Consider the following 14271-nt stretch of genomic DNA (forward strand, 5'->3'; position numbering starts at 1 on the left):
TGAGTTATAATTACTTGATATCATCTAGATTCTGAATGGTAATTGAGAAAGATTTTTAAAATACTTTTCTGTCAAGAGAAAGCCCTACTGGGGAGTTCCCATTGTGGCTCAGTGGATTAAGAACCCTACATAGTGTCCATGAGGAAGCAGGTTTTATCATTGGGTAACTATCTTTTTGTGTATTTCCAAGGGACCTTATTTCTCAAATCAACCTTCTTTGTTTGCATTTGAAATAGAGAAATTAAATTACCATTACTGGAGTTCCCGTTGTGGCTCAGTGGTTAAGGAATCCAACTAGGAACCATAAAGTTGTGGGTTCGATCCCTGGCCTTGCTCGGTGGGTTAAGGATCTGGTGTTGCCATGAGCTATGGTGTAGGTTGCAGACTATGCTTGGAAACCACATTGCAGTGGCTCTGATGTAGGCCAGCGGCTACAGCTCTGATTAGACCCCTAGCCTTGGAACCTCCATATGCCACGGGAGCGGCCCAAGAAATGGCAAAAAAGACCAAAAAAATAAAATAATAAAATAAAATAAATTACCATTACTGTATTTCCCTGCAGGAAATAAATTGAGGTAATGTTATGTTAAAAAATAAACTTCTAGAGAAAAATCAAGAAAAAAATTTTTTTTCATTTTTAAACTGTATTGAAGTATAGTTGGTTTACAGTGTTTTGATTTCTGTTGTACAACAGAGTGATTCAGTTGTACATGTACACTCATCCATTCTTTTTCAGATTCTTTTCCATATAGGTCATCACAATATCAGGTAGAGTTCCCTGTGCTGTACAGGGAACAGCTCTGTATTCTTGTATGATAAAGGCTTAGTGATAAAACCCTGGGCTAGGAGTTAGAAGGCCTGGATTGCCAGCCCATTTCTGGCCCCTGAGTAACCTTCTATAAATCACAGCCCACAAGGCCAGCGTTTCCTCTTCTGTAAAACGAAGTCATTAAACTAAAGGTGATTACTGGGTCCTTTCAGCACTGATCAAACAAAAATTTTTTTTTTGGTCTTTTCTAGGGCCGCACCCTCAGCATATGGAAGTTCCCAGGCTAGGGGTCGAATCGGAGCTACAGCTGCCAGCCTGCGCCACAGCCACAGCCACAGCGACTCGGGATCTGAGCTGCATCTGCGACCCACACCACAGCTCACGACAGCGCCGGATCCTTAACCCACTGAGTGAGGCCAGGGATCGAACCCACAACCTCATGGTTCCTAGTCGGATTCGTTAACCACTGAGCCACGACGGGAACTCCCACAAATTATTTTTTCATTGAAGTATTGTTGATTTACAATGTTGTGTTAATTTCTGCTGTACGGTAAACTGATGCAGTTACACATACACTCTTCTTTTAATATTCTTTTCCATTATGGTTTTATCACAGAACATTGAATATAGTTCCCTGTGCGATACAGTAGGGCCTTGTTTATCCCCTCCATGTACAGTAGTTTGCATCTGCCAACCACAGCCTCCCACTCCATCCCTCCTCCAACCCCTCCCCCTTGGCAACCACAAGTCTGTTCTCTATGTCTGTTTCTGTTTTGAAGATAGGATCGCTTGTGCCATATTTTAGATCCCACATATAAATGACATCATATGGTATTTGTCTTTCTCCTTCACTTACTTCACTTAGTATGAGAATCCCTAGTTCCATCCAGGTTTCTGCAAATGGCATTATTTTGTCCTTTTTAAGGCTGAGTAGTATTCCGTTGTGTATATGTACCACATCTTTTTTTTTTTTTTTTTTTTTTTGCCTTTTCTAGGGCCACTCCCGAGGCACGGGGAGGTTCCCAGGCTAGGGGTCGAATCAGAGCTGAAGCCACAGCAACGCGGGATCCGAGCTGCATCTGCGACATACACCACAGCTCATGGCAACGCCGGATCCTTAACCCACTGAGCGAGGCCAGGGATCGAACCCGCAACCTCATGTTTCCTAGTCGGATTTGTTAACCACTGAGCCATGACGGGAACTCCCTGTACCACATCTTCTTAATCCATTCATCTGTCGATGGACCTTTAGGCTGTTTCCATGTCTTGGCTATTGTGAATAGTGATGCTATGAACATTAGGGTGCATGTCTCTTTTTGAATTAGAGTTTTGTCCAGATAGATGCCCAAGAGTGGGATTGCTGGATCATATCATGTCTATCCTTAGTTTTTAGAGGATCCTCCGTGCTATTCTCCATAGTTGGCCGCACCGACTCACATTCCTGCCAACAGTGTAGGAGGGGTTGATCAAGCAAACATTAATTCGGCAGAGGAAAAGTGGTCTGGTTTACTCAGAAATAATCACCCCCACACTTTGGGGCTGAACCCTTGACCTGGAGTTGCCACCGCTTCAGTGAACCTATTTCTGGGCACCTGTTCACATACCCTCAGCACTGCGGCCTTAGAGAGTGTTCAGTTGTGCGAAGGGAGCAGGTCCTCTGGCGTCACTGGGGAGCTGGGTGGAGGGATTCTCCCAGGAGCCTTTGCGCCCAGCGAATTTCCATCACTGAGCCGTCCTGAGGGACCTCTCCTTTGCCTCTGCCCTCATTTCATTGTATTTTTGGTGAGTGACATCCAGGCCACTCGGGTTTTTCCTCCTTTCTTTGGCCAACAGCCTGGCCAAAAAGGACCCAAGGACATGCTAGCCTCGAAAAACTTTTTTTTTCCTGGCTTTGAAACACAGTCTACACAGGAGGAAGCTGCGTTAAGTCTGTAGGGGAGTCACAGAGCTTCCTTTGTTCTCCCTGCTGTCCCAAGGACCCTAGCGGTGGCTCCCCCTTGCGTGGGGTGTGGGGCAGCTGAAACCTTCCCTAATTCATCACCGTTGTTCTGACAACAGGACTGCTGCATACCTGGAATTCTGTGGCTGGTGTCGAGATTGTCTTTAAAAGCAGTGTCTGGAGAATGAAGCTTACAAACCTCACCTCGGTACCCTATTCTGAAAATGACAATCATATTCACAGATGCTTTCTGGCCATTCCAGCCAGGCTTTATCCTCATGGCTGGAAGATCCAGAGCCTGACCCAATGTGTGAGGAGCGTCGCCTTATTTGTACACGTAGGAGATTTCTAAACCAGAGGACAGGGAACAGGCGGAGGTCATAAATGAAATAGTACTTCGCAGAAGAAAGCAATGGAAAATATTTCACACTCATCTGCCTTGAACTAGTTATTTTCTCCTTCATCAGCCTTTTCATCACCTGAACTTTTTTCCTTTGTGCTTCATTTAGCACCTCTTATATTTTACCTGACTTTATTTGGATTCAGATTTTCCTACCATTCCTAGGGTGTCGGCTGTGTGCCAGCCACCGAACTGGGCACATGTGTATTTATCTCATTTAACAAAAGCAATAGCTGTGAGAGCAGCTGGGGTTTAAGAAATTGGGATGCTGGAGTTCCCATCATGGCTCAGCGGAAACGAATCTGACTAGCATCCATGAGGACGCAGGTTCGATTCCTGGACTTGCTTAGTGGATTAAGGATCCAGCATTGCCATGAGCTGTGGTGTAGGTCAAGGATGCGGCTTGGATCTGGTGTCGCTGTGGCTGTGATGTAGGCTGGCAGCTACAGCTCCGATTCGACCCCTAGCCTGGGAACCTCCATGTGCCATGGGTGCAGCCCTAAAAAAAAACAAAAAAAGAAGTTTGAAATCTTTGCCCAAAGTTCCATGGTGAGGGTGCTGGTCTAGGAACCCAGGATTCTGAGCTATAAAGCCCATGAATTTCCTTGATCGTGTCTAATGGTCCTGAACTATGCAATCAACGAAGGGGCATAAGATGTGTACCTTCTCTCTGTAATTTCTGGATGATCTCTGTTCATCTTTGGAAAACAGACCACTGTGTTCTAGGACCAGCTTTTCTCAGCCCCTCTTCACATTGCACCGGCTTTAGGAGAAACACTCGCAGAAGCTCAGTGTGGTGGCTAGAGAGCCAATGTCATCAAGCCTGGTTTACTGTGTCATCTAGAGTCCTCCTGTGAAATAACGAGAGACGTTTCTCTCAGGAGTCCAGTACCCCAAGAAGCTCGTTCGAAAGTCACATATCCACCAGTTATGTTAGCAGTGGTGCTTTGGTGACAAGGACCCCAACTGGGGTCCTTTGCCAGCTACTGAAATAGCCCTTATGGAGCTGGTTTGGGGGACTCATGCTGTTCTTGGCTTCAGCTTATATTCCTACCTTTATCTCCGTTTCTTTCATTATTATATGTACATACAAACTGCTTCAAAAATTTTAAGGACGAAAAAGAAATTTTTTAAGGTCATTGCATTATATATGTGTATATATTATATATACACATATTATATATGTATACTATATTTGTGTGTATATGTGTGTGGGTGTGTATATTACATATGCATATATAATATATGTAATATATACATGTGTATTGTATATAATAGATACATATAATACATGTTTACACATATGTCATATATAATATATACATATAGTATGTATGTATGCATATGTATTATATATCAGATACATAATATATATTATACATATGTACTTTATATGTAATATATACATATAATATATATACATGTGCATTGTATATGTATATACATATAATATGTATGATACATATGTATATTATATGTGTGTGTATATATAAAATACGTGTGGTTATATACATAATATATACACATACACCTACACATATTTATTTTCTAATCACTGGCTCCATGGAGTCGAACACGTTCTGTGCTGCCTTGTGAACTAATTCTTTTGCATGGATGTTTGTCTAGTTCATTTGTAAGTACTTCGAGCCTAAGAACCAGGCCTTATTTCATTCAAGTCTCAGCGAACCCCAGCCCCAATGTGTGTTGTTTGATTGATTGTTCATTGGGAAATGTCCCTAAATGTCCCTAATCTGACGCGATGAATGACCCCTGTCTTAACCAGGGCCTTGTACACACCATCCTTTTTAACAGTCTGGGGGTGGGTTGGCCATGAACTTCCTCAACCGGCTAGCTCTCATCTTTTAGACTTTGTGAAAGACTGCAGCCTCATGGAAGAATTGTCCGGCTCCTTGAATTGCCCCGTCAAAGCCATTCTTGGGGAAGGATGGACACAGCTCACCTTCCACCAGTGGCAGAAGCCCCCTTTTTTCCCCATCTCTTTGCACAAGAACATGCTTTTTTCTTTTCCTTTTTTTTCGGCCATACCTGCAGCATATAGAAGTCCTGGGCCAGGAATAGAATACTAGCCACAGCTGCAGCAACACTGCATCCTTAACCTGCTGCACCACAGCAGGAATTCCCACATGAACACGCTTTGACTGAAGCAGTGGAGTGTGGTTGGTTCCATAAGCCTCTTGACCTTCCAGCCCTCACCTCGGTCAGATCACGAGAGTCCTCTGTGGCTACCTGCACACTGGAACAGAAAACACGACCAGGACCGCTGTGTGCAAGCTCTCATTCGACCCCGCAAATACGGGGAACCTACTGGTCGCTTATAGTACATTGACATTTCAGCAAGAAACTTTTTGAACCTTGGATAGGAGGAAGAGTAAAATCGGGGCGAAAATGTCTCTTTACTTTGACGAATTCTGAGAACGTGGCTACAGTTGTTCTCAAGGAAATTGGCTCGGTTCCATTTTGTCATCTAGTGATGACATATATCAACAGGGATGTGTCAGGTTTACATGCGCTTGTCTTTTTCCTCCAAATCTCCAAGGTGCCTCTCACCTAGGTAGGTATCTGATGTGCCTAGAAGCGAGAAAACTTGACATTGAATGTCTGGCATTGGTACATCCTTAAATGAAGGACTGCTGACTTCAGCATCCCTGGGAACTAAGGCATACCGGGTGTTGAATGTTTTGGATAAATGAGACTTAACCTTTGGAAGCATCAGCCTTGGAAGGGGATGTAGCGATTTTTGATGGGAAGCCTCTAACACAAGTCACGTGACTCCCCCACTTCCAAGGCGAGGGTTCCTGGAACATGTGCTGACGACTCATGATGGTCGTAGGCTGTTGGACCCTGGGGTGCAAGGTGGTCCCCTTAGGGGGTCCTGACAGCTCTGATGCCTCGCTGCCCCTGGATTGAAGGTTCAAGAAGTAGAGAGAGGGCCAGTCTGCTTTATCCTCTGCCCTCTTTCTCTGTGGCAGCCAGCAGGTGCATTCCCCAGCCACAGTCCTCCTGATCATGGGGGCTGGGCTGAGGGGTCCCCGTCTCCCCGGAGGTTGAGGATGTGGGCTGTGGGACACAGGGACACTGCTCACTGCCTGTTCTCCCATCCCAGTTAGGGAGCTCTGGTTTGGGCGTGGTCTTCAATGGGAAATGCGGGAAAGGCAGAAGAGGTATGTGTCCAGTTGAACAGCATCGCTGGAAACAGAGTGTTCTAGTGACTGTGTGTGTGATGCATTGCAACAAGATGAGAAGCACGTGGACTTTCAGGGGTCCTAGATCCCTCGGACCCTAGGTCTGGACCTTGATGGGAGGGAGTTGGTGGGAATGAGGACACAGCATGAGGCAGAGACCAGGCGGTCCAGCCCCTCTGCCTTCTGCTTCCTCACCTGCAAGAGAGTTTCCATCCCAGGGGAGGGAAAAATCCTCCGTTGCTCCACTAGAAAAATGGAGAAAAGGGCCGGAGAAGCTGAGCGCCCTGGCTAAGTGTTGACAGATGGGTCTTTGTGCTACGAAATAAGAAACAACAGCCGAGCAGTGAGAAAGTTCGCTGGACGCTGGGGCTTGTGTTGCTGCCGTGGCTAGGGTTCGATCCCTGGCCCCAGCACACACAAAACAAGAAAGTACATCTCTGAGCAGGGAAGAACTTGGGGCCATAAATCTATTAAGGTTCGTAGCCATTGACAGGGGAATTTTACTGGCTGTTACTGCTCTCGTACAATATTGTTTTTAGTGCTTGTTTAATCATTGTTAATGTGAAATCATTTTTTTCTTGGACTTTGTAGCAGTTGATTATAGAAGGTAGCAGATAAGACTTTATAAAAACAGTCAGAGATTAAAGCAGTTGTGTGTCCGTCTTGCCCAAGGCAAGTTTTCATTAAGAGTGGCCGAGTTGATCTTGATTTGTTTTGTTTTGATTTTCTTCCCCTGCTTCTGAATACACCTTCATGAAAATGTCGTCATTGTCACAGAAGGAAATATAAGGAAAGGGAAGCCCACCTTGAGGGATTTACCCCCCCCCCCCACTCCTTGGGGCCAGAAAGGAAAGAAAACAAATGAAATAATAGCTGGATGTTATTTGTAATGATTCTGAAGAATCTTCACTTTTTTTTTTTTTTTTTAGTATTTCAAGTATATTTCTTTTTTCTTTCATGATTTTTATTTTTTCCTTTGTAGTTGATTTACAGTGTTCTGTCAATTTCTACTGCACAGCAAAGTGAGCCAGTTATTTATATATATATATATTCTTTTTCTCACATTATTCTCCATCACATGTTATTGTTTAAATATTATATTCTAACAGTTGTTCTAGCAGGAGCTACTGGGAAAGAAAAGAGTTTATTAAATGATTCTACAGTGTTAAGATCCTGAATTGTTAAATCCTTCTCAGAAGCTTCTCTTACCCCTTGGGGGCCTCCCCAAAGAGAAGCCCCCCAGGTTTTAGTGCACATGGGATGATCCTAACAGATGACATTTCTGTCTTCTCTCCTTGGGATGTGCTTTGATGAAAGGCAAGGATTGTGTCCTGATCAACTCTCTTTTCCCTCTTCTTCTTCTTCTTTTTTTTTTTTTTTGCTTTTTAGGGCTGCACCTGCAACACATGATAGTTCCCAGGCTAGGAGTCTAATGGGAGCTACAGCTGCCAGCCTACGTCACAGCCACAGCAACGCCAGATCTGAGAGAGATTGAGCCACGTTTGTGACCTACACCCTACACCACAGCTCACAGCAATGCCTGATCCCCAGCCCACGGAGCAAGTCCAGGGATCGAAACCACAACCTCATTGTTCCTCATCAGATTCATTTCCGATGCTCCGCCACGGGAACTCCTTCCTCCAGCTTCTAAAACAAGGCCTGGCTCACCCCAGAGGTACCCATCAGAATTTAGAAATGGGTTCAGGTCCACTTGGAACCACCAACCCATGTCAGTAGAATGTTTTCCCAAAACCATCTTTCTTAAAGCCTAACCGCAGTGATTTTCGATGTGGATTTTTCGCACATCCCTGCCAGAGGGAACGTGCAACCCAGGTCAGTTGCAGGATGAAGAAGAAATAAAAGGGAGTTTGCAATGTCAGCTGTGGGCTTGAGAAAGATCTCACACTTCTCTTCTAATTGTTTGCCAGATGCACTGTTCTTATGAGAAAGTCCACGTTTCTAATGATTAACGTTCTGAGTGGTGGGAAGGTGTGTTGGTAACAATACGAGGCCTGTGTTCCTTCGCACGCTCATCTATAACATCAGTGTGAATCGTTTCTCTGATGAGTAACCAGGTCTCTGAGATAAGCCCTTTCTTTTATTACAGCTGATAACACAGAATTGTACAAGGGGGGATGGCTAACTAGTGAGAGGTCTGGCTATGTCATGGAAATTACCCTCCACTGGTCCCCACCTGGGCTCCGAAAATGCCACCCTAAATTGTCAACACTATGAACACCCAGGGAACTGACTCAAAAGTCATAGATGCTTTTGCTCCTTCTCTCTCCACCCCCACCGCTCCATCAGCTGCACCTCTTTTCTTTTCTTTTTTTTTTTTTTTTTGTCTTTTTGCCATTTCTTGGGCCGCTCCCTCGGCATATGGAGGTTCCCAGGCTAGGGGTTGAATCGGAGCTGTAGCCACAGGCCTACGCCAGAACCACAGCAACGCGGGATCCGAGCCGCGTCTGCAACCTACACCACAGCTCACGGCAACGCCAGATCCTTAACCCACTGAGCAAGGCCAGGGATCGAACCTGTAACCTCATAGTTCCTAGTCGGATTCGTTAACCACTGCGCCACGACAGGAACTCCTGTACCTCTTTTCTAAAGAGGTGATCTTCAGATTTGCCTATATCAGAGTTTCCGTCGTGGCTCAGTGGAACCAAATCTGACTAGCATCCATGAGGCTGCAGGTTGGATCCCTGGCATTGCTCAGTGGGTTAAGGATCCGGTGTGGCTGTGAGCTGTGGTGTAGGTCACACATGCGGCTTGGATACTGAGTTGCTGTGACTGTGGCGTAGGCCAGCAGCTACAGCTCCGATTTGACCCTGAGCCTGGGAACCTCCATATGCCCAAGGGTGTGGCCCTAAAAAAGCAAAAAAAGGGGGGGGGCACAATTGTCAACATCTCTTATCTGGAGATAAGGACCAAGTGCGTCATCATATTTGTCTTGTCCTTTTATTCTTTGATTCATAGAACGGCATAAAAACCATGTCACCCAAAGCCCCGTGAAGCTGCCTACTCACCCATTTCAAGATAACGTAAAATATCACATAATCAATTATGGAAATATGGAAATGGAATGTCAGCCTGGAAAACCTCCTCAGAGAGTCTTACCACAAGGAATCAATTGCTGGGGGTTGGGGGGGGAATGACAATCACTCGAGAAGCCTTTACTGAAGTCCGGCTGTGAGTCCAGACCTGCCTGCCCATGTGGGGAGGGTCCTCTTGGATTCATGTCCACGTGAAGGTGGTCCTTCCTTCCACAAACACGAGGCAGGGGGACATCGCTCTTGATGTTGGGGGCCAGGGGCCAGAGACACAGGCCAAAATCAGGCACCTGCTGGAGGGAAGGTTGTACGGTCAGTGAGGTTCCTTCATTTGACAGGTGTTTCTACTGGGCTGCTGGGCCTGCAGGAGGGGCTCCTTCCAGGCTGGCTGCCTCCAGGCAGCCAGGGAGGGACTGGGGGTTTGGGACTGACACATGCAACCTGAGGTGTGTGGAATGTCTGGCCAACAGGCACCTGCCATGTAGCCCAGGGGCCCGCTCCCCAGTGTTCTGTAATGATCCATATGGGAAAAGACTCTGAAAGAGAATGGATGTGTGTACGTATAACTGAATCACTTTGTGCTACAGCAGAAATGATCGCAGCCTTGTACATCAAGTCTACTTCCATAAAACTTAAAAAAAAAAAAAAAACAAGCACTTAGAGTACTTGGCGAACACCAGGAGATGATAACAGAGCAAAGGGTGGCAAGAACAGCACAAAAGACAAAGCCAAAAATGAAGCGCTAATTTCGGGAAATAGACATGCTCAATTTCACCTATCCCTGCAGATTTCTGAAGCAGCAGAGGAACCAGGAAAGAGGCACATTTTCAAAGCCTCTCCATCTCCTTACTGCCTCTGGATGCAGACAGAGGTGGGGGGAAGAAAATCCAGCCCTGCCCTGGTTCCTAGGCCACTGGTCCCCCCACACACACACTGCATCCACCCACCCACACACAGACACAGATACACACGCACACGCACACGTGCTTGCGCAGTGAGGAATAAGCAGGAAATTGACACATTCTATTCTTTTTCTGAGCACAACACAAAATAAATATGTCCTTATTTGGAAGGGTATCCTCAATATCAGAAAAGAGAAGAAAGCCAGGGAAATGAGTTTTATCCTTTATTGCTGTTATTTTTTAAATTGAAAGTGAGATTTTTATCTTACAACCTAAACACCCTTTTTTTTTTTTTTTTTTTTTTTTTTCTGAGCTCACCGGAGGCATATGGAGGTTCCCAGGCTGGGGGGGGTGAATCGGAGCCACAGCCACCGCAACACGGGATGCGAGCAGCATCTGTGACCTACACCACAGCTCACGGCAACGCTGGATCCTTAACCCACTGAGTAAGACCAGGGATCAAACCTGTGTCCTCGTGGATCCTAGTCGGATTTCCACTGAGCCATGACAGGAACCCCCTCTCCCTAAGTCTTTAACCACACTTGAGGAGGCTGTATTCCCCAGTGATTCACACCCTCTATATGTGTCTGGGGAGGCCATCCCAAAGCCTACTTTTTAGGCTTCCCTGCAAAGGATGCTAAATGAGCAACCAACACTTCCCCTCACGGAAGAAAACATGCAAGGGAACTGAATTGCCATCCTAGACTGCCCACTTGGAAGCATATGGGCTGGAATGGGGTGAAATCAATCCAGGAGAACCACATCCAGCTGGTTCTGAAGGCGCCCCGAGCACCTCAAAGGAAATCCACTGTGTGCAAGGGTGTGGAAGTTGCTGGGACATGTGGCCGCAGCTCCTAGTGTGAGCAGAGAGCATCCAGGCGAGTCTCATCAGCTGCTGCCCACAGCCTGACGTATAAGACCACACAAGCCTGGACTCTGTCCTCTGAAGAAGGATGTGAGTTCCTATTCCTACCACCCCCTATGCAGTGCTGGTGTGCATGCCCCCCAGTGAGAGCAGCTTTACAAGATAGGGACTGACTGCATCTGCATTGTTCCCCTTTTGGCACGTAACGCTCAACACACGAATGGCTCGTAACCTCTCTACAGAATCAATGGAGTTCCTTTGGTCAGAACAGACTTTCTGGTTCAGGTGATTTTTTTTTTTTTTTTTTTTTTTTAATTTTAGGGCCATGCCCAGAGTCTATGGAGGTTCCCAGGCTAGGGGTCGAATCGGAGCTGTAGCGGTCAGCCTACGCCACAGCCACAGCAACACGGGATCCTTAACCCACTGAGCGAGGCCAGGGATTGAACTTGCAGCCTCTTGGTTCCTGATCAGATTCATTTCCACTGCTCCATGATGGGAACTCCTGGTTCAGGTGGTTTCTGATGGAGATGTTTGAGGATGATGTTTCCTGATCACAGAGCCTGATCGCAGTTCTTCAGTTGCCTTTTTGCCTCTCAACAGGATCAGTGGGGGCTTAACTGGGAGCCTTCTGCTTAGTGTTTCTTCATTTGTGTATTGTTTGACCCTTGACTCATTCCATCTCCACAGTGAGAACTGCTTCATGTATTTTGGGTTGAGAAAATAAGGCGTAGAGAGCTAAGTAGCTTGGCCAAGCTCTCCTTGCTAGAGCTCAACTTAAATCCTTGCTTTAATCTAAGGGCAGTGCTGTCTTGACCACATTCACGGTATCCTGGACCCCTGGAAACATTCAACCCTAAGTTCGTATCACTGCTAACGTGTGAGTGGAAGTTTCCTAAGAATCACCCAAACCCCTGAAATCTCATTGAATATCTGCTTAAAAATGAAATTGTTGAAAGCAAGTTAAATTAATTCAGTTTAGAAAATTCTAGCACCTTTTTTTCTTTTTTAAAAAAAATCAAGTTTAGTTGATTTTTTTTCTCTTTTTTATTACTCAATGAATTTATTACATTTATAGTTTTACAATGATCATCGCAAGGTTTAGTTGATTTATGATAGTATGTTAACTTCAGGTGTACAACAAAGTGATTCGGTTATATATTTTTCAGATTATTTTCCATTAGAGGTTATTACAAGATATTGAATATTGTTCCCTGTGCTGTACAGTAAATCTTTGTTGCTCATCTATTCTATATGTGTTAATTCTTACTATCTCTCTATCCTACTCCTGTTTCCTTTTTGGTACCTGTGTCTGGGAGTCTGGCACCTCTTGATGTATTTTGGAGACGCCATGGAGCTTGAGAGAGAGAAAGAGAATCCTTTAGGTGTACCAGTTAATAGGTCTCTGAGACCTATTTTCTCATCTCTAAAAAATTTTTTTTTGTTGCTCCCAGGGCCAGGGATCGAACCCATGCCACAGCTGCAACCTAAGCCACAGCAGTGACAATGCCAGATCCTTAACCTGCTGAGCCACCAGGGAACTCCCATTTCATCTGTCAATTGAATAAAATAATGCCAATTCCGCTAACTCCAAAGACAGGTTCTCTGAAATGAACCTAAAACAATGTGCCAGAGCTCTTTCAAACAGTTACATCAAACTGTCAGGAGTTATTTTTATAAATATATTCAGGCATGGCCACCCTGTTTAGGCAGCCAAGGTCTTTGGCTGGTACATCCTGTCTTTGGCTGGTACATAGTAGAAAATGAAGAGAAACCGTTGCAAATAGCGATGGAAATGGAGTGACCTGCCCTCCACCCTTGACCTTGGATCAAGCCTGTACCTGAAATAAGTGTGTGACCCTTGTTGGAGAATGTGGTCCTCTGGGATCAGATGCTCATGGGGACGCAGCCCCCTTCACTTCGCTCCTCACAGCAGCCCTATGAGGGACGTCCTGTTCTCCACCCACTTTCAGATACGGAAACTGAAGTATAGGGAGTTTGTAGGAACATGGTCCAACCATAAAGCAGGTGCAGGTGAACATCAAGACGAGGGCAGCACTGATGACCAATGACAGCCCTGGGCCTCCTCCTCCACTCATTGGGGCTGTTGCTCTGTTGCCTTTTACAGAGTTTAGGGGCTTGCTAAGAGCCGTATCCTATTTCAACTTTGGCTCTTTGGGGTCATCCTAATGGGGTCCACTGAGGACTGTCTAAGGCGTCTGCACCTCCCACAAGCAAATGCTAATAGATCTACTGTTAGGAAGACCCATCTAATACGTATCTTCTCCTAGAAGCTCATTGATTATAAATACTAGGCTTTGGAGTTCTCGTTGTGAATCAGTAGTTAACGAATCTGACTAGGAACCATGAGGTTTCGGGTTCGATCCCTGCCCTTGCTCAGTGGGTTAACAATCCGGCGTTGCCGTGAGCTGTGGTGTAGGTCACAGACGCAGCTCGGATCCCGCGTTGCTGTGGCTGTGGTGTAGGCCAGTGGCTACAGCTCCGATTGGACCCCTAGCCTGGGAACCTCCATATGCCGCGGGAGGGGCTCAAGAAATGGCAAAAAGATGCACAATAAATAAATAAATAAATAAATACTCAGCTTAAATATTTACATGTGACCTAAAAAGCATTTGTCCAGATGAAAAGGATGATTTTCAGGCAGCATCGACAATGTATATTCCAAGCATCTGGGCTTTGCTGACCATCGGTCGTCCTTCCTTTTCTTAAAGCGAGTTCCCTTGTGTAGCACATTATGCAGAACATAAAAAAACTGGTGCTTAAGAGTGTCCCTTTTTTTTTCTATTTTTCTCTTACAGGTCGATGACCAGATGAAGCTGCTTCAGAACTGCTGGAGTGAGCTCTTAATTCTCGACCACATTTACCGACAAGTGGTACATGGAAAGGAAGGGTCCATCTTCCTGGTTACTGGGCAACAAGTGAGTATAAAAAAAACAAACAGACAAAAAAGTGTCTTTTTATTAAGCGTGTTCGAGATGGCAGGAATTTAACTAGGTCAGAAGCACTTTTGCGCTTTGAAAGGGAGATTGGCTGCAAATAATTTAGAAAAGCTGCCTTGGTGTGTGCTCTCTGTTGCAGCTCTGATGATTACGGTTAGACTTGTAAAAGCCAGTTGTAATCACAAG

The 14271-nt window shown here is 45.5% G+C and overlaps 1 protein-coding gene across 7 annotated transcripts in view; it reads left to right on the forward strand.

Moving 5' to 3' along the window:
• The window catches only part of NR5A2 (nuclear receptor subfamily 5 group A member 2), a 137613-nt gene that overhangs the window by 64346 nt on the left and 58996 nt on the right, over positions 1-14271 (forward strand). For all 7 annotated transcript variants that reach the window (XM_021064002.2, NM_001267893.1, XM_084978793.1 and 4 more), the window contains 1 exon segment: positions 13945-14064. In XM_021064002.2, coding sequence (XP_020919661.1) covers positions 13945-14064 — 120 coding nt within the window.

This window comes from Sus scrofa, chromosome 10, assembly GCF_054392235.1.
Source record: "Sus scrofa isolate SSC_HxYL_T2T_F1_AM1 chromosome 10, Sscrofa_HxYL_maternal_Yorkshire_Landrace_v2.0, whole genome shotgun sequence".
Taxonomy (NCBI): Eukaryota; Metazoa; Chordata; class Mammalia; order Artiodactyla; family Suidae; genus Sus; species Sus scrofa.